At 48.1% G+C, this 18,463-nt stretch overlaps 1 protein-coding gene across 1 annotated transcript in view; it reads right to left on the bottom strand.

The window, feature by feature from the left end:
* Nucleotides 1–6,596: 6,596 nt before the first annotated feature.
* Nucleotides 6,597–18,463, bottom strand: part of CDS2 (CDP-diacylglycerol synthase (phosphatidate cytidylyltransferase) 2) — a 51,512-nt gene continuing 39,645 nt past the window's right edge. The window contains exons 6-13 of the mRNA XM_006894228.1: nucleotides 15,269–15,327; nucleotides 14,139–14,221; nucleotides 11,383–11,470; nucleotides 10,394–10,462; nucleotides 9,351–9,503; nucleotides 7,795–7,914; nucleotides 7,264–7,367; nucleotides 6,597–6,853 (exon numbers count right to left, since the gene is read on the bottom strand). Coding sequence (XP_006894290.1) covers nucleotides 6,721–6,853; nucleotides 7,264–7,367; nucleotides 7,795–7,914; nucleotides 9,351–9,503; nucleotides 10,394–10,462; nucleotides 11,383–11,470; nucleotides 14,139–14,221; nucleotides 15,269–15,327 — 809 coding nt within the window. The 3' untranslated portion in view covers nucleotides 6,597–6,720. The remainder of the gene's footprint in view (nucleotides 6,854–7,263; nucleotides 7,368–7,794; nucleotides 7,915–9,350; nucleotides 9,504–10,393; nucleotides 10,463–11,382; nucleotides 11,471–14,138; nucleotides 14,222–15,268; nucleotides 15,328–18,463) is intronic.

The raw sequence follows: 18,463 nt of genomic DNA, 5'->3' as shown, positions 1-18,463 counted from the left end.
CCCAGGGAGAGAAGGGAGGACGGGGCGCTTTGGACAGAAGGCCACAGTCTAAGAGCCAAACAGAAGTGATCCCAGCAAGAAGACCGAGGATGGACAAGCAGGGACGGGGGGAGCAGGAGGGGGGGTGTGAAGGTCAAGGAAGAATGTGACCTCTGGCCCCACCCTTCCACCAAGTCCTGGTACCTAGATCCCCAGAGGCATTCTTACTCTAACCAAAATCCACACACGAAGGACAATTTAATGTTTATTTGTATGATAGCAACACTCAGTTATATAAATAAGGTAAATATTTTCCAATGTACAATACACCATGTTCTGACAGTGCATTTACACAGAATCTACACGAACTGTTCAACACTGGTCACGCAGTGCACAGAAAGGTCGTTTAGTGAGCACTCCACGGGGAGCAGCACAGCAGAGTACTTGGGGTCACACTAGTGGGGAGGCCCTAAGGGACGCTGCCCTGTGCGCACACACACACACACACACACACCGGAGCTGCCTCGGGGCCCCGTGTCCAATATTCACACCAGACCTATAGGGCAAGGTATTTCCACCATGGCCACCCAGCATGGAGGGGACGCCTAGACGCCAACACGTGGTGGAGAGGGCTTTGCCCCATCACAGAGGGGCAGGGCTCGGTCACCACAGACCTTGGCAGGGACGTGTCTACATGACCACCTGGAACTCGGACAAGGGGAGGAGAAGTCCATCGCTACATTTCACTTTGAAGAGATCCTCAGCAGGGGACAGAATTAAGGAGGCGACAGCTGGGCCCAATCCACTCGAACATCTGGTCTCCTCAGATGCCACCACAGAAGCGCCTCTTACACACACTCCCATCTACTACTTTGGTCTCCTGTTTTGGAAGGTATAAAACATCAGTAAAAAGTAAAACTTGGTAGCAGCGTCAACTCCAGAGCTCTGAGTCTGTAGTCAGTCCTCGCGCACCCAGCAAGATGAAAAGCAGCGGAGAAGACGAAACTCCAGGCCATGCTGTATGGAGAGAGGACGTAACAGCATGTGGAAACCCTCTGCAGAACAAGGATTCACATTCTGCCTGCGAAAAGTCTTAACTCCTCTTCTGCTCCCGTGGGCCTTCATGCAAACCCAGGGCATGAACTTGACTCCTGCAGCCAAGGACAGAGCCAATGAGGATGGCATCAGCAAACACCATCAGCTAAGGGCAGAATCGGGAGGCGGCTACAGCTTCTGGGCACTATTCATAGGGAAGTTGTACGGAGCAGCAAAGAGTTCCTGCTCAAGCCTCCAGGAGACCATTGGATGGGCATCGTGAGCCCTGAACCGAGTCACAAACCTCCAGTTCAGAGCCTTTTTCTCTGTGGACAGAAAGCTACCAAGAGCAGTGGACAGTGAGGGCCTGCTGGTAGTCCTCTCTGAAGGGCCCATTAGAAGGAACTTTGAGGGCTCCTGCATCCGGCCAGGCATGAAGTCCCAGAAGGCTACACCACTCCCCCAGGACCCATCAGTCTCATTAAATGCTCCACAGCCAACTTGCCCTCAGTCAAGCCAGTCGAGAATGCACCTACCAAAGCACAGACATCATGATTTAAACACCAGCAATGAACCCTCGGGATCTGGTCTTCATTGCCCACTAATGCCCAGGAGATAATCTACAGCCAAGTTGGTATTTCTACATTATTGTTTTACCAACTTGAGAATATCCTGTGTCCTGTTAGGCAATACCACTCCTTCAAAGTGAAGAGTCCACACCAGACACACACACACACACACACACACACATACACACACACACTCATTAACTCACTCCATCAATCTCCACTGAGAAAACAAGTTTTAAAAAAGTCACTCTGTCCAGTCACGTTCATCAGCGTCCCATCTGGCCCTTGGTCAGCTGAGAATCCAGCACAAACGCCCCACATCAGTGGTCAGTTATCATCTGCTTCAGCCTGCTAATCCTTTCAACAAAGAAGGAAGTTCAAGGCTACAGAGGAGTACAATGAGAGGGAACGGCGGGAGGTCAAGCTTTGCTGAGGCGGCATCCCCTGCCCCATTCTCTTCTGCTCCTGGCATGTTCAGGCACACAGAAGTGCCACCAGCCCTGAGCTATGTCGCTGTGTGCAGAGCACAGCCCTTGGCCAAGGAAGCAGGGGAGACCAGAAACGGTCACCAACAGGCCTTCCCCATGCACAGAACAGGAGTATCCCAGGGCAACAGGGAAGGTCTCCTTCCCCACGAGGGGCCCAGATCTGGGGCAACAAAGAGTGGGCAAGATTCTCATGCAAACAATTCCCACCAGGAATACAAGAAGTTCTCTGAACGAGGGCTTCCAACGGGTTCATCACCAGTTCAATCTCTCACTGGCAAGTCTGCCTTTCTGTATCAGTACTACTGAGTCAGTATCTACATCTTAACATCTTAACCTGTGAGCTGCATGGAGCCCCAGAGATCTTGTCTGTCTCCCCTCACACACGCATACATTCGCAGCTCCCCTCATTCTCCACTCAGCAAACTAACAGGTATTTTAAAAGATTTTTTTTTTCACATCCTATCCAGTATATGTAAGAATGACCTAGGGATCTGTTTAAAAAGTAGATTCTAACTCAGTATATCTCAAGCAGAAAGGCAAAACTTCAGCAGGGAGTTGAACTGAAATGAATGAGTCTGATGCCCAGCTCTGAACAGCTGAACCAGAGTAACCACTCTTTTTTACTGAATGCTATGTGTCAGACGCTAGTCTTAAGGTTCACAGGCATTCTATCATTAAATCCTTACAGTAATCCAACGACAGCAGCAACTCTATCAGACTCAACTGGGTCAGAATCAGAGGCTCAGAGCTGCTGAGTAACCCACAGGGGTTAAATGGCTAGTGAGCGGCAAGGCAGGACGAAAATCCAGGGCTATCGGGGCCCAGAGTCCACTTTCTTGACTGCTGTTCTCGGCCTTAATCAAGATGCCTGTTTCCTTATCCATAAAATGGGAGGATAGCATTCAATCAAAGACTGTTTTCTGGATTAAAAAAAGGTAATTCTATAAACACTGAGTACTGTACCGAGCACCTATTAAGCATTATTATTGCAACTGTTACTATAAGACTGCTAAAAGGTCTCTAAGTCAAGAATAGAGAAGGGGCCTCAGAAGATTGGCATTTGGTGGCAGAGGGGACACAGTCTTCAAATAGCCAACAGATGTGCAAATTGCCAGCCAGGAAACCTTCATCTTCACATTTTGTACCCTCTACTAGCAAAATCATCCACATGTGCTAAACCTCCCCACACACGTATCAGTGTCCACACTATACCCCCACACTGTCCCTCCTAAGGCTGTCTGCTGAGGAAAACATGGTCCCCATACAAGCAGGTAATAGAAAGCCTTGCTTAGTAAAGAGGCAGCCCCAGAACAGCCTCCAACCCCAGAGCCCAAGTGAGCGGGGTGCCTGCTGGCCAGGTTGGGGGGGTGCAGGGCGGGCCAGGGCAAGAAAGGAATGGGTGAGGGCATTTCCAAAAGGAAACACAAGACACAGGCCACAGCAGGAACGGAGATCCTTACCGAGAATGGGCCTCTTTCTGTGGGGGGATGTGGATGGGGAGAAACCAAGACCAAGACAGGGTGGTTTTAGAAGAGCTCTTGAGATTCCTTCGTCATCACTGGGTCCAAACCCCAGCTCCCACTAAACAGGGTAAACTGAGTCAGAAAGTGGGAGCGCTTGATCTCTTTAAAACCTGCAAGTTGGGCAACGGTGTGGACGATGATAAGGAGAAAAGAAGTAGTTGGTTTGGTTTGGTTTGGTTATTTTTTTTAAATCTGTGAGGTTCTGCCTAAGAATTACCACCTCATCGGAGACCCGACAGGAGTAGTCGTTCTGTGTCTCACGCCCTGTGACGTGCCCACGGCAGTCACCTCAACACTGTCCCCTCTTGAGCCCTCCTCTTCATCTCTACAGCTAGAACCCAGCAGCACCTAGGTATCTCTCAAATAGAAGAGATCTGGCCAATGATGGACCACAGCGCGCAGGGCTGAAAAACCTGGCTCCCCTGAGAATCCACCAGAGAAGACTTCACGTGAGAAACGCAACTGCTCTCTACTCGACAGTGGCACCCTGGATCCTGAGTCATTCACCTCCGCCCTCTGCCCACTTCTGTCAACTCGAGTCTCCAGGAACTCAAGAGCATTCTGAAGATCAGGACTCAAGGAGTCGTTACATTCATGCTCTGGAGAACTCAGCAACCGGGTTAGCGTCAAACAAGTGCTTCAGGTCCTGCCCACTTTCAGCCAGCAAGGTTGTGCTGTCTGCGTACCGCAGGTTACTGCTGAGTCTCCCCCTGGGCCTGATGCAGGGGAGTACCCTCCAGCCCACACTGGCCCTCCCCAGGCCTGCTGAGGCTGGGATCTTTACAGGAGCCTCCTCCCTGCTGGCACAGTCCATAAGGCACGGCACTGCTCACTGAGAGGCTGCACCTCGCTGACTGTTCCAATTCAACACTGCCTTTGAGGGAGAAAGAAAGAGGGGAAATCTCCCCAAGTATGATTTACAGCCTTGGAAAACCCACTGGAGGGTCAGCTATGAGTTGGTTCCAACTCAGCTGCAACAAACTTGAGTGTTTTTTGAGAGAAAGAATAATGTGCTATAGAGATATAGGGGGCCAGCGTTCTGGCTAAGAGAGTAGGAAATTCGCTGGCTTTCACAAGGAACCATGTAGGAAAATCAGAAGATAATTCAACTTCAGCTCAGAAGATAATACATCTCAGCTCCCTACCTGGAGTCTGCACGGAGCAACAGGGGACATACAAAGTGTGTACCATCCGGCTTGATGATCTGTTAGGAAATGCCTGCTTTGTTACTAACCATCTTCCTGGTTTAGGTTCTGTTGCTGAAATACTGACCTTTTCAAAGACACGCGTTTAGGAAAGGCCTGAGAGTACTTGGGTTTTTTGGCACTCAGGCAGGACTCGCTGCCCAGCACTTTCCTCCACCACCAAGAACCTGCTCCATCGGAATCACAGAAACGTGGGATCAGAAAATGAGGAGCCAGAGAGCAAGGGGTCCTGCCCAGGGTCACCGGGCCAGGACTACAACCCCTCGGGATCGTATGCTTTGTTTTCATGGAGGGTCTTGGACCCGAGAAAGAAAAGCCATTCAACTGAAATGGAAGCAAAAGCGAAGAAGAAAGGAGTGGCTTCACATTGCAAGGCTGTGGATGTTACACAGTGAGGCGCCTGGGGTCTGACAGCGCCAGGGCCCTTCAGTGATCTGGACTGTGGGCGCAAAGAGAGCCAGAAAAGCTGATGTTTTAAAAAGAAAAACACAAACACACACAGCCAACAGACCGGGTGCTGAAGCCAATCATCACACCCTCACTGGGCAATGGGAATCATCATGGCATGGGATCACCTGGCATACGGAAGCTGTAGTCAAATGCTTACAGCTCTAATGACTGTGTCTTCCCCAAGAAAATCACGTTCCTGTGTTGCAGGAAATAACAAAAAAGTCACAGTTTATAAAAAAAAAAAGTCTCCCCGTAAAATACAAAGTACATTTAAACTGGTCACATTATATAAAAAGTATGCATTTAATCTTCAGAAGAGTCAAACCTCTAGTCGGTTAGGTTTTCCATAGTTTTAAAAAGCAGGACACTGTGGTTTCAGTGAAGTCATGGCACAACTACGATCACTGAAGAAATAGGTGATTTGTAAAACACACGCACAGCCACAAGACACGCTCACTGTTAAGAGTAGTTACACACACACGACACAGCAGCTGCGTGGGTGGTGGCCATGGATGCAGGAATAACTAAAAGCAAAAGCCTCTTGTTCCCGGCCTAGTGACGAAGCCCGGGAAAAGATTCAGCAGCAGTGGGTCTACAGCAACATCCCTGAAAAGACACAGCTGGCCTGCCCTCTAGGAACACTGGAGCCTAAAACCTGCGCACGAAAAGGGCTCAGTTACAATACATTCTACTGCAGACGTCTGAAATACTACAGTGTGGTTTTGTTCCACGCCCCCTCCCCAAACTATTTATAAATAATCTCTCATGCTTTCTTTTTAAAAAAAAAAATTAAAAACTAAAACCTTTCAGTCTGTGATGAAGTAAGCCCATTTTTGTAACCCCATTACAAAGCCAAGCTTCAATCCTGCAGGCTTTGGGTGCAGAGAAAAACACTTCTATGACTAATAAGCCTGCGTCCCTTCAGCCCAGCACGAGGCAGTTCTCCTCTGAGAGCCCATAGGGAGGATGGCCGGAGTCGTGCTCAGATGACAGCTCTCCAGTGCAGCGACGATCCCGGAGCCAGGCCCCCTCGGTGCAGCCGGCAGTTCTGGAGAAGAGGACCCAGGTTCCCAGAGCCTGGTAGACACGCTCGCTGCTCTGTGATGAAGTCCAGACACAAGTCCACTCAACAGGGGCTCAGACCGTCCAGCAGCCACGCTCAAGCTGCAGTGACCCTGCCTTCCAAATTATTAAAATACTTCTGTTTCAAAAACCCAAATGGGTTTAAACCTGTGACTTATTTCCAACTTAAAGCTATAGTTTACTTACAATCCCAGTCATAAACACAAAGAATCTATATACAGATTTTCTTTTAAAATCTCACAATGGGGGGAGGGGGGAATCTACCCAAAAGAAAAGGAGAAAGTAGTGAGTTGAAGGCTTGTCATCTTCTAAGCCGCACGCGGGCTGGGCTTGCCCGAGGCCTGCCCTTCGCTCGGTCCTGCGTCTGCTCTCCTGGCCGGGGTGGCCCCTACTCGTCCTCCGTGCCGGCTGTCAGCACGCCCTTGTCAGTCAGGTGAGACTTGAGCGTGTTGAAGATGTGGAGCTGCTGATCTGGCCGCAGGGTCAAGAACTGCTGAATCAGCTTGCTGGGGTTAGGACCCCTGGAAGATAATGGGACAACACAGCCGTGAGCTGACGCACAGCTCCTTCCAGGGCCTGCTTAGCCAAGTGGCTGCTCTGACAATTGGCTCATCCAAACTAACGCAGAGCAGTGGGGCTGGAGAACCCACAAAAGTCACAACTGAAAACTCCATTCCTATCTGCAGTACTTTCCACCTGAACTTGTTCTTAAGTGCTGTCAAATCGACTACGGGCAACAGCGACCCTTTGAGCGACAGAACAGAACCCTGTCCTGTCCCTACACCTGTGTCACAATCTCTACTCTACGAAGCCCACTGCTGCGGGCACTCTGTCAAGCCATCTCCTTACATGAGTGACGTAGCTAAATTCTATTTCATTTCACCAGGCTTCAAAAGTCCACCCACTCAGCTCAGATCAAAAAGCACCATACCTGATAAAACTGGCAATGTACACGTTGACAAAGGTGGCCATGAGGTACTGGCAGTCGAAGCGGTCCATGATGCCTCCGTGGCCAGGAATGGTATTGGCAAAGTCCTATTGGAGGCAGGGAAGGAGTGATGAGCCTGGACTCGGCCAAAAAAATGCCTAATGGCCCCACCTCAATGGCCAGTTTCTGTCCTGAAGAGCTGAGGTCAGCAAGGAGTGAGAATTAAACATTGAATCAAATGCTGTGGCTATTAAATAGCACAGCACCTTTTAAAAAGTTCGATTCTCTTTCGAAGAAGCTACGTTAATAAGAGACCGGCCACAGAATTTTCTTGGAAATAATCTATTTTTATTTAATTTGCCAAAATTCAGTGCACGGGCCAAGAAGAATGCACATTAGTAATCAGTATTTGAAGAGAGTGATAGGTAAGGGAACCTGGTGGGAAAGGCTGGAGAGGAGTGAAGGTGAGGAAGTGAGATGGGGAGGAGACTGGCTGAGACACGACGGCAGGGACAGTGCGAGGGGTTCTCCTACCTTGATTTTAAAGGCGCGTTTGAATCCACTTGCGAAGAAACCTCCAAAAGGGCCGATGAGGGAAGCGAAGGTGGAGAGGGCGATGCTGTGAATCTGGAAGGGGTACATCTGGACTGTTCTCTGAAAAAAGATGACAAGGTCAAAGTCAGATCCCCACAAGCCCAGCCTTACTACTTGTTAGCATAAATCACTTACAAAACTAACTGTATTTTGACATGCACACAAATGAGAACTGTAGGTTCCATCACCACCTCTGTGTTTTTTTTTTAAAGTCTCTTATGTTTGGCTTCATTGAAGACATAAGAAAATTAAGATGTTCTCCATTCAGTCTCTGTGATTGATACATTACTTTGGTTATAGAAAAGCCAGCTTTATACACATAACCATGTAGTTGAAAAAAGTATCTTGGAAGTTTTTTTCAGATAGTTTGAGCTATTCGTCTTTGGTCTACTAGAACATGACAAGCTGTATGTAGGAGCCACACAGAATCTGAAACCCTATCAATAACGTTTTCTTGCCCTGCTGTGTGAAATTCATCTGGACTATTTTTTAAGCAGTGAACAGGTCTTGTACAGATGCATGACTGACTATTACCATGCTAATTCACTGAGTTATATAAAACTCCCAAATGCATACACATCAGACTGCATAATGTAAAAAGGGGGGTGGAATCACCATCACCCCCACAGAGCTCATTAGTAAAGTCTACATATTAGGAAGGTGTCAAGTTCACAGCAGCAGATACACAATGCTTTTTTTTTAATTATTGTCTTCATTTGGAAGCCAAATCTGTGACGGATGACAATTTCTGTCAGTTGTTTCCGAGCACTGACAGGCTCACACTATTCTGCAAGATACCCACGTCTGAATAGCAGGAGTCTGTCAGTTCTTTTCAAGTAAAAAGGATGTTTCTGGAGAAAAGATGCCAGTTCAGCTCACAATGCCAAGCACCACACAAGCGCCTTCCCGTGGGGCAAAGCGTGGACCTGCGGCAGCCACCTTTCCACTTCACTTCCTGCATGCTCTCGCTTCATCACAGGGAACAGGAAGATGTGTGTGCTCGGGCCAAGACTTAGAAAATTCTTCATCAACCATGTGAAGTGAAATGAGGTCTCATTTGATGCAAGCGCACAATGTGGAGAATCGGCGACTTGCGCACATTCTGGGGCCACAGCCTTCATGCGTGATAAGAGGTCACCAGCTACCACAGCTTTTGCCCCATCACAGCAAATGCCAACAAAGTGGAAGCAGCAGAGACTGTCACGGCACTAGAACAGAAGCACCAGAACTGTCTTTGCAGACCTCCAGCCAGGATTCCGGGACCCCTGGGGGCCCACTATCACAGCGCACGCTGAGGAGCAGTGGTCTGGATGAGCTGAGGTGGAGCAAAGGCCTCTTCCTACCCTCATACTGGTTTACACAATTACCTGTCACTCTAGATCTTAAAGCTTTGGGAGAGAAGAAAGGTGTCTGGGGTTTTGTTTGGGAAAGGGTCACGTGCTTTCTAGTCACTCTGGAGAGGGGGACCCGAGGCTGTACACATCTCATCGACGTACCCAGCCGATGACCGACTGGATAACTCCAGGAATGTTGTACTCCTGCAGGCGAAACAGATCTGAGGGCTCGCAGTCCACGGTGAAGCTGTTGGTGTCATTGTTGTACTCCACGGGGCAGACGAAGCATCTGTACCCGGACATCACATAGGACAGCTGGGGAGGAAAAACAGATGAGCGGGTTCGAGCCACCCAGCTGGCAGCAGGCAGACACGGGGCCTGGGGTGCTCCTCTCACTGCCAAGAACCTGGCCAGCTTATGTTAAACGAAGAGGCTCACGTCCTACTACGTATGTTATTTTAATGCAATTCAAATACAAAACCAAAAGGTTGTGCATGGCCTACTGAGGCCACCACAGGCCATAAAACACACATATTTTCTTAACATGTCTGGCTCCTAAAAGAATTTAGAAAATAACTAAAGGGATTTGGACAAGGAATTATCAGCAGCTTCTCCCCATCTGAGTGGAGCTATAGTGCCATTTCCCGCAGGATCTTACAGCCTAATGATAAACGGAGGGCGGGGGGTTGTGGGATACTGAGAAGCAGACAGCTGAAGTAGGGAAAGAAGGCTGAAAGTGGACAGGTCAGTACTAGAGGGCACCCAGACACCCCTGAGGAAGGAGAGACCAGCATGAGGACCAGGAGTGGTTGCTGGTACAGCTGAAAACCATCTACCTCCAGCCACAGACGTGGGGAAGCCTGTGTTGAAGTGGTACATTCCACCTCCACCTGAACTCCTTCCCCGCCCCTGACACATCAAACACCTGGACAGGAGCACTGGCAGCTGTTGCCACGCCCACCGAGGTGTCAGGGAGGCCATGAGGGGTGCAGCGCCTGTTCCCCCCCCAACCCAGTTCCACTGTGAAAGCTGACTGGCAAGGCCAGCCAGCACTGTCCCTAGAGGTGATGGCACGCCATGCTTGACCCTTTCTCACTCAGCAGGACCGACTTCCTGAGCTTGGGAAACACTCTCTAGCCTGAACAGTGGACAGTGGGTTTGAGGTCTCCATCCGCTCTCCCAGCCAGCCAGAAACCTCCACCTACCAGCAGACCAAACACCACGGTGGCAAAGAAGCCCCCAATGAAGCCTTCCCAGGTCTTCTTCGGCGAGAGCTGTGGGACAGAGAGCAAGTCCTGAGCAAAGGTGGCCTCCTAACTCTGGCTCTAGACACTGTTATTATTTCTGAACACCTCTATTACAAAAACTCCCTTCTGTCACACCCCTCACCATCCAAAATTTCCTCAGGCTGACTTCTTCGTCCTCTTAATACCCGTTTCCTTCATGTTTTGATTGGTCCTATGGCTTCACTAGGTTTTTATGTATTTAATATCTGTGCTGTTGTACACATTCGAGTCAAAACCAACTGACAGCCAAGCTTCCTGCGAGGTTTCAGAGGCAGTTTAATCACACGGGAGGAGACTGCCCATCTTTCTCCCATGGAGCAGCTGGTGGATTCAAACTGCATGCCTTATTTAATACCTATTTTGGCAAATAATGGCTATTTATATATTAAATATAGGAAATTCTCGTGGCTCAACGGTAAAGAACCTCATGCCCAACCCAAAGGCACAGGTTCAAATCTAGCAGTTGCTCTTAGGAAGGGGGCAATTTCCGCCCGTGCAATTTTCTACCTCTGAAAACCTGCTGGAGAGTCAGCTACGAGTCAGCTCTGACTTGACAGTACACAACACCAACATGTATTAAGTATACTTAATATAGTTAAAAAGGAGTATATTCCTTCAATGACAGCAATGACATCTGATCAAAAGCCGCAAACAGTGTGCCTTATACAATCTCAAAATGTATCTTCATTACAATTTTTATTTCTGAATTGTCAATGTTTTCCTTTGGCTTTTCTCTTAAAATTAACGAATGATGAGCTCTCCGGGGCCAGCTTTTCCCCAGGAAGACAAACACACGACCACAATCCACACCAGCTAGCTGGCCTCTTTGCCTCCCAAGCTGATCTACTGGTATTGGAAACACCAACCACCCCTGACCAGAACACCTTCTTCTAGAATAATCCTCTCACCTTGATGAGTGGGGTCCGACCAAAAAAGAATCCAAACATATAGGCCATGATGTCATTGCAGATGACACAGGAAATGGGGACGATGAACCTGGGAAAAAGAGCCAAAATAAACTCTACGCAGATATTATTCCACTAAAGTCCAAGACAGGCGAGCTCTGGCAGCCTAGTGGCAAGAGGCTGCACTGCAATCCCAGAGGTAAGCTGTTTGAATCCACCAGATGTGTTGCTGGAAAAGGAGGAACAATCTCCTCCTGTACCAGTCAGACCCGATTTGACGGTGTGTACAGACACACACACACACACACACACACACACACACACACACACGAAAAAAAATTTAAAAAAAAAAAAAAAGTCCAAGACATAGGGCTATATGAGGCTAATATCAAAACGACCCATGAAGGGGCTGTATCCCAAGGGGATGGCAGAGAACTTGAGCAGCTAGCCGCTAACTGAAATGTCAGCGGTTCAAACTCATCAGCAGCTCCACAGGAGAAAGATGTGGCTCTTTGCTTCCAGAAGGGGGTGGTGGTGGTGGTTGTGCATTGTCAAGTCGAAACCTACTTACAGCTGACCTTCCTTCCAGCAGGTTTTCAGAGGCAGTTAACTGCACAGGAGGAAACTGCCCATCATTCACCCACAGAGCAGCTGGTGGATTTGAACCATGTGCCTTTGGGATTGCAGCTCAGCTTCTTGCCACTAGGCCACCAGAGCTTCCCTCCAGAAGGTTACAGTCTTGGAAAGCCTATAGATCTTACCACTCTGCCCTAACTAAAATGCCAAGTTAGCCACACTTAGCACCTAGGACGTAAAGTGCAATAGTCACTGCTGAGTGACTACCAAATAAAGAAATGGAGCTGACTTCTCCAAGCATCACTGTTCTTTTCTCATTATAAAGTAATGCAAACCAAATCCACTGCGAGCAGGATGTTCGGACTTACACCAACACTCCCTCGGGTTTCCAAGACTGTAAATCTTTATAGAAGACGGCTGCCCATCCTCCTCCCTCAGAGGGGCTGGTGGATTCACACAGCCTCTCACGGCAGTACAGCGTGTAATGCACTATGTCAGAGCTCCTCATCAAGTAATAAGTTGTTCACTGCCATCAAGTCAGAACCAACTCATAGCTGACCCTCCAGCGGGTTTTCAGACGCTGTAACACACATAGGAGGAAGATGCTCAGCTTTCTCCTGTGGAGCAACTGGTGGGTTTGAACTCTGTGCCTCTGGGGTAGGAGCACAACTCATAACCCACCAGGCCAGTCCATGAAATAATACAGACAAATACATCATAATAGTGAAGAAGAATTTTCCCACTTTTTTTCTTAACCCATCAATATAGAAAATATCAGTGTCAAAAGTAACCACTTTTCTAATTTTTTTTTCTAATCTAATAATTTCTAATTTTTCTTCTAGTAGTTAAGGGCCATAATTCTACAGAACTCTTTCTGTGAATCGTGTTGTTTACAGCTCTTCCTGGTCTCCCATTCCAGGGCTCCAGCCAGCATTTTTCTCATTCCAGATCTGTCACATCATTAAAGTTCAGATCTGTTTCCTGTTCTGCTTTTCAGTCATGAATGAACCAGTTCAAGCTAGTCTGAAGTTCTGCTATCACCAGCTTCTTCAGTCATTCTGCCGATTTCTATTAATGCTCAGATTTCCTGCTGAACCTGCTCTGGCATTTCTCCAACAGACGACTCAGTCATGGTCCTCTGGAGACTCAGTGGTAAGGGATCAAGGCGCCAACCCGAAAACACACGATATGAACGCACCAGCCACTCCCCGGAGGAGAGATGGGCCGTCTCCTCCTGTGCCCTCTACTGCCTCTGAAAATCTGCTCGAGGGTCGACAGTGAGCTGGTTCTGATTCCACAGTACATAGCAGCAACAGAATTCTTTTGACATTCAATTAGCTAATATTTAATTTTAACTGATTTCTTTATAATCAAAAAGAATCTATTTCTCATTCATGTTTTTTTACTCCCTATGCTTGCTGGTTTTCATGAGGCTGGCACAGGACAAGTGCAAATCTCTTGTTCAGAGTCACCATGAGTTGCAGTCAACCCAACGGCATCTCACAATAAATAGCAACAACGTGCTTGCTGGTTTGGAAACTAAAGGTTAGATGAGACCCAACTCCCAACTCTCAGCCCATCTGGTCCAGGTTCCTTTCCCAGCTATGGATTACACTTCTCTGTCAAATTCAGGCATTTACATCTTTCCAGGAAATTTTAATAAATTGTTGTTGTTGTTGTTGTTGTTGTTGTGTATCATAGAATCAGAACCAACTCATAGCTGATCCTCCAGCAGGTTTTCAGAGGAAGTTAATAACTAACACAGGAGGAGATTGCCCATCCTTCTCTCACGGAGCAGCTGGTGGCCTCAAACTGCGTGCCTCTGAGATTGCAGTGCAGCTTCTTACCACTAGGCCACCAGAGAGCTCTACGTTTTCAAATTTGTTCTCATCCACCAGCACTGACTTTGGCTCTTCAGATACTCCTGCCCTCCTCCGTCTTCAGCAGTGGTTCCCACAGGGTGCGCCCTGACAAGTAGTATCACCCAAAAACTTGGAGGAAAGGTAAGTTCCAAGGCCCTGACCCAGACACTCAGAGGCGGGGTCAGCAACCTGCACTGTAGCCAGTTCTCTTGGGGCTTCTGCTGTGACTTGAGCCACTGACGGGGCACGACGTGAGGGAAGCCCGCTCAGAACATGAGAGACATCCATAAAGATAAGGAAAAAGCCCAACACCTCACTCACCAGATCATGCCTTCAAAGAGATTGTGAATGACGAGGTGCGACTGGGTCACGACGATCAATAAGGTGACATGGGTCCAGCCGAACTGCAAAGGATGACCAAGAGTGAGCTCCACCTACCAAGTTGCTCCAGAGAAAAACCAATAGGACAAACAGGACAAAGTGCACAGCAGGCAGGAAAAGACCTTCTCCTAAGCCTGTCTGTCTGGGAGTAAAAACACAGAAGAGGCCTCTGGGAAAACCTGATAGGCTCCTGCCTACACTCCCATCTCACGCACACCCATGCTCGACCAGAGGCCGCAGCAGGGTCCACTCCTAAGTGAGCCCTGCTGTGCCCTGAAAGCCTCGGTCCTTTTCATTTTCTCAATACGGCACTCCGAGAGCAGGTGTCCTCAAGTCAGGTAAGGGAACGAGCAGTGCAAAGTGGTGACGGCTCATTTCACAGGTGCAAGTGGCTGAACTGGCTGTTCAGTCAAATACTCGTCTGAGGCCACTGTGATGTGCTTGACATTCACAACCAGATGACATCTAAGTAGAAGAGATTATCGTCAGTAATGTAGGTGGGCCTCTTCCAACCAGCTGAAGGTCTTGCAAGTAGAACCTGAAGGTTTTTAGAGGAGGAGGATTTCTGTCTCAAGATTGTAACACAGAAATCACATCTGAGTTTTCAGGCTTCTGGTCTGCCTTCATGTGAGCCATTTTATTTGTTTCTGTTTACATACATGCAAGCCTCTAGAATTGAAAGCATGTCTGAAGAAGACTACAGATATAAACACGCCCTTCCTACTGGTTTCTTTAGGGAGCCTGACTGATACACAAGTGATGTGTCAGGAAGGGGATTTGTGGGTAACATCTGAAGCTTCACCTGAGCCTCACTTGAAGTCCACTGTCGGGGCTCTAGCGGGTAAGAGGATTAGGAGATGGTAGCAGGACTTAGATCTAGGTTGACGGCAAGGAGCCAAACGAAGCAGGCATTCTCTCCTCACGCTCCACGTTCCAGATGCACACAGAACAGTCTGAGCGCCTGAGCTGGAATTCGATCACAGGAAGGAGGAGCAGCCTGCCGAGTTTCTGGACAGGACTTGCTTCCGGGAAGCCAGGAATCCCAGTGCGTGCACACAGAGCCCCCTTACCATGTAGAACTGCAGCCGATAATGCTTCTTGACCAGACTCAGCACAAACATGCAGAACCCTAGATTGAGGAGGGAGAAGAAGAGAGGACAAAATGAATCACATCCTGCGTTTATCTTTGCCCTCGTCATTTCCGTCAGCTGTGCTAACGCATCCTTTGCCTAATCTCCTGGCAGCAGTGAGCCAGTGCACAATTCCAAAGCTCTAGGTAGCGGGGGAAAGCTAGTTACCCAGATAAACAAGCAGGAGGGGAAAGTGACTCCATCAAGACAATCAACATGTTGAAGGCAATACTGTAAAATCCTGCAGTCTGCATTCAATTGAGGGCACTGTCTTCCTGATAGAATTGTTTGGTTCCCAGAGCAGGGGTCAGCCAACCATAGCCAGGACAGTAGCTTGTTTTTATAAATAAAGTTTTACTGGAACATAGCACACTAATTCACTTACATACTGTCTATGTTTCCCTTCTATAATGACAATGCAATAGCTGGACTGGAGATTATATGGCCCCAAAGCCTAAAATATATACTGAAATAACAAGCCTGGAAGCAGGAGTGGCATCCACTTCTGAAATGGCTTGCTTCTGGAAACTCTATGAACAGTGCTCAGGCCTTTCGTTCACAGCGTTTCTATAAGTTGTCGATGGTGCCTAACAACAACAACAACAACAATGACATAGAGAGAGCTAGGTTGGCCTAGTGGACAGCAAGTTGTGCTACCAAACCCAAGGTAGGTGATTCTAATCTGAGGCCCTCAGGCCTGGTTCAAATTGTTTTTTGTCCAACATTCTTCTAGGTGGTATAGCACTGGTCTGTGCATTGCTGTACAGAGGTAACTCATGGTTGCTGTGATGCTGAACACCGTGGAAGTGATGTGCCAAACATGGTAATGGGTACCCATGGTGGACGGTGTTTGCTGGAGGTTCCCGATTAAAACAAGCTTGGTAGCAGGAGTGGCATCCACTTCCGAAATGGCTTGCCTCCAGAAACTCTATGAACAGTGCTCAAGCCTTTCATTCATAGGGTCATTATGAGTCATCTACGACTCGACGGCACCTAACAACAACAACCTTTAAAAAGCATTTTCCAATCCCTGTCCTAAAAATAGGGGCCCCAGTGACACCATGGTTAAGCAGCTTATTGTTTACCGAAAGGCCAGTGTTTCCAACCCAGCAGCTACAGCACAGGAGAAGGATGTCAGAGTCAGCTTCTTCCATAATGATCACAGCCTAGGAAACCCCAAAGGACTGTTCTAAAGGGTAAAGGAAGCCACAGACTTGACAGCATGAGTTTGGTTGGGGTTTGGGGTCCTACAAACATACTGGGGGGAGCAGGGAAGCTTCCACTTGGAACAGAGCCAAAGCCAGATTAGCATCTCTTTCTTCTCTGACCCAGACAGCAGGAAAACATCTACAGCCCCTTCTCCATCAACCAGAAGTGACTTTCTCACCAAAGTGTGCTCAGGCCTTGAAAGTGTCCTTGCCCAGATGCCCTTGGCTACACCAGCTGGCATGGTACTGTCCCCCAGCCACTGACCTCTGTGTGGGGAGCTCCTTTCCAGGGTCTGAAGGTGATGTTTGAGACCTTTCAGACGAAAGCAAACTTCTGACCACTGATTTTTATGTTAGTGCCATGAACTTTCCCCAGAGCCAACAACTGCTCTAGCACCAAAACCAAGATCAGACTGAAATGACCGTTGCTGTTGTTAGGTGCTGTCAGGGTGATACATACTGTGACCCCAGGTCCAAGAGATGGAGACCCCGGCAGACCCTGCACCAGTATCACAATCTCGGCTGTGCTTAACCACCGTGTCAATCCAGTTCCTTCAGAGTCTTCTTCTCTTTCAATGACCTCCTACTTTTTCCAAGAACTGGTCCCTCCTGATGACATGTTCAACTTACAGGAGGTGAGGTCAGCATCCTCGCCTCTACAGAGCACTCCCGCCGCACTTCCAAGACAAGCTGGCTTGTTCTTCTGGTCACTCGTTACTCAGTATTCTTTGCCAACACCATAATGCAAAGGCATCATTTCTTCTTCAGGCTTCCTTATTCAGTGCATAGGAAGCCAGCTTTGTTGCAATCCCGAAGGCACACAGTTCAAAACCACCAGCTGTTCCGCAGGAGAAGGATGGGCACTCTCCTCCCGTTAGGCCAACTACTCTGAAAACCCATTGGAGGGTCAGCTATGAGTTGGTTCTGACTTGATGGTATCCAACAAAAATAACATGAAACAAGAAAATAACAAGGCTCATTCAGGCACGCCTTAGTCTTTGAACTGGCACCCTCGTCCTACAGCACTTTAAGGAGGTCCATGGCAGCAGATATGCCCAATGTATCTCATCATTTGATTTCCTGACTGCTGCTTCCGATTGTGTTGACTGTGAATCTAAGTAAAACTAAATCTTGACAACAATCTGTCTTCTGTTCATGAGGCCGCCTACTGGTCCAGTTATGAGGATTTTTATTTGAGGTGTAATCCACCCTGACAGCTACAGCTGTTAATTCTCTTCAGTAAGTGCTCGACGTCCTCTTCACTTTCAGAAAGCAAGGCTGCATCATCTGCCTATCAAAGGTGGCTGATGAAGTCTTCCTCCAATCCTGATGTGACATTCTTCTACAAGCTCAGCTTTCACAAGTGAATTTTTTCAGCAGAGACTGAACATTTATAGAGGAAAGGGATCTAACTCCAATGCACACCTTTCCCGATGTTAAACCATGCAGTATCTCCAAAGAGAGCTCTGGTGGCCTAGTGGTAAGGAGGTGGGCGGGCAATCCAAAGATACACAGTTCAAATCCAGCAGCTGCTCTGCAGGAGAAAGAAGGGCAATCAACTCTCACGTGATTTACTGCCTCTGAAAACCCACTGGAGGATCAGCTGTGGGTCGGTTCCAACTCAACAGTACACCAACACATTATCCCCTTCTTCTGTTCCAATGGCTGCTTCCTGGTCCCTCTACTGGTTCCACAAACACAAGTGTTATAGACACAAGTGTTCCAGATTCACATTCTTCTTCAGCGTGATCCACACAGTTCAATGTCTTTGCCTGGTCAAAAACCACGAGTACACATCTCTCAGTATCTTCTGCTTTCAATTCAGATCCATCTGGCATTAGTAATGATATGTATTTCTTGTTCCACGGCTCTTCTGAATCCAGCTTGAATTTCTGGCAGTTCTCTGTCAGTGTACCACTCCAGTAAT

The sequence above is a fragment of the Elephantulus edwardii genome, unplaced genomic scaffold (assembly GCF_000299155.1).
Source record: "Elephantulus edwardii isolate Elephantulus edwardi_28Jun2011 unplaced genomic scaffold, EleEdw1.0 scaffold00138, whole genome shotgun sequence".
Taxonomy (NCBI): domain Eukaryota; kingdom Metazoa; phylum Chordata; class Mammalia; order Macroscelidea; family Macroscelididae; genus Elephantulus; species Elephantulus edwardii.
Note: the sequence above shows the minus strand (reverse complement) of the source record. Positions and strands in the feature narration are given on the sequence as shown.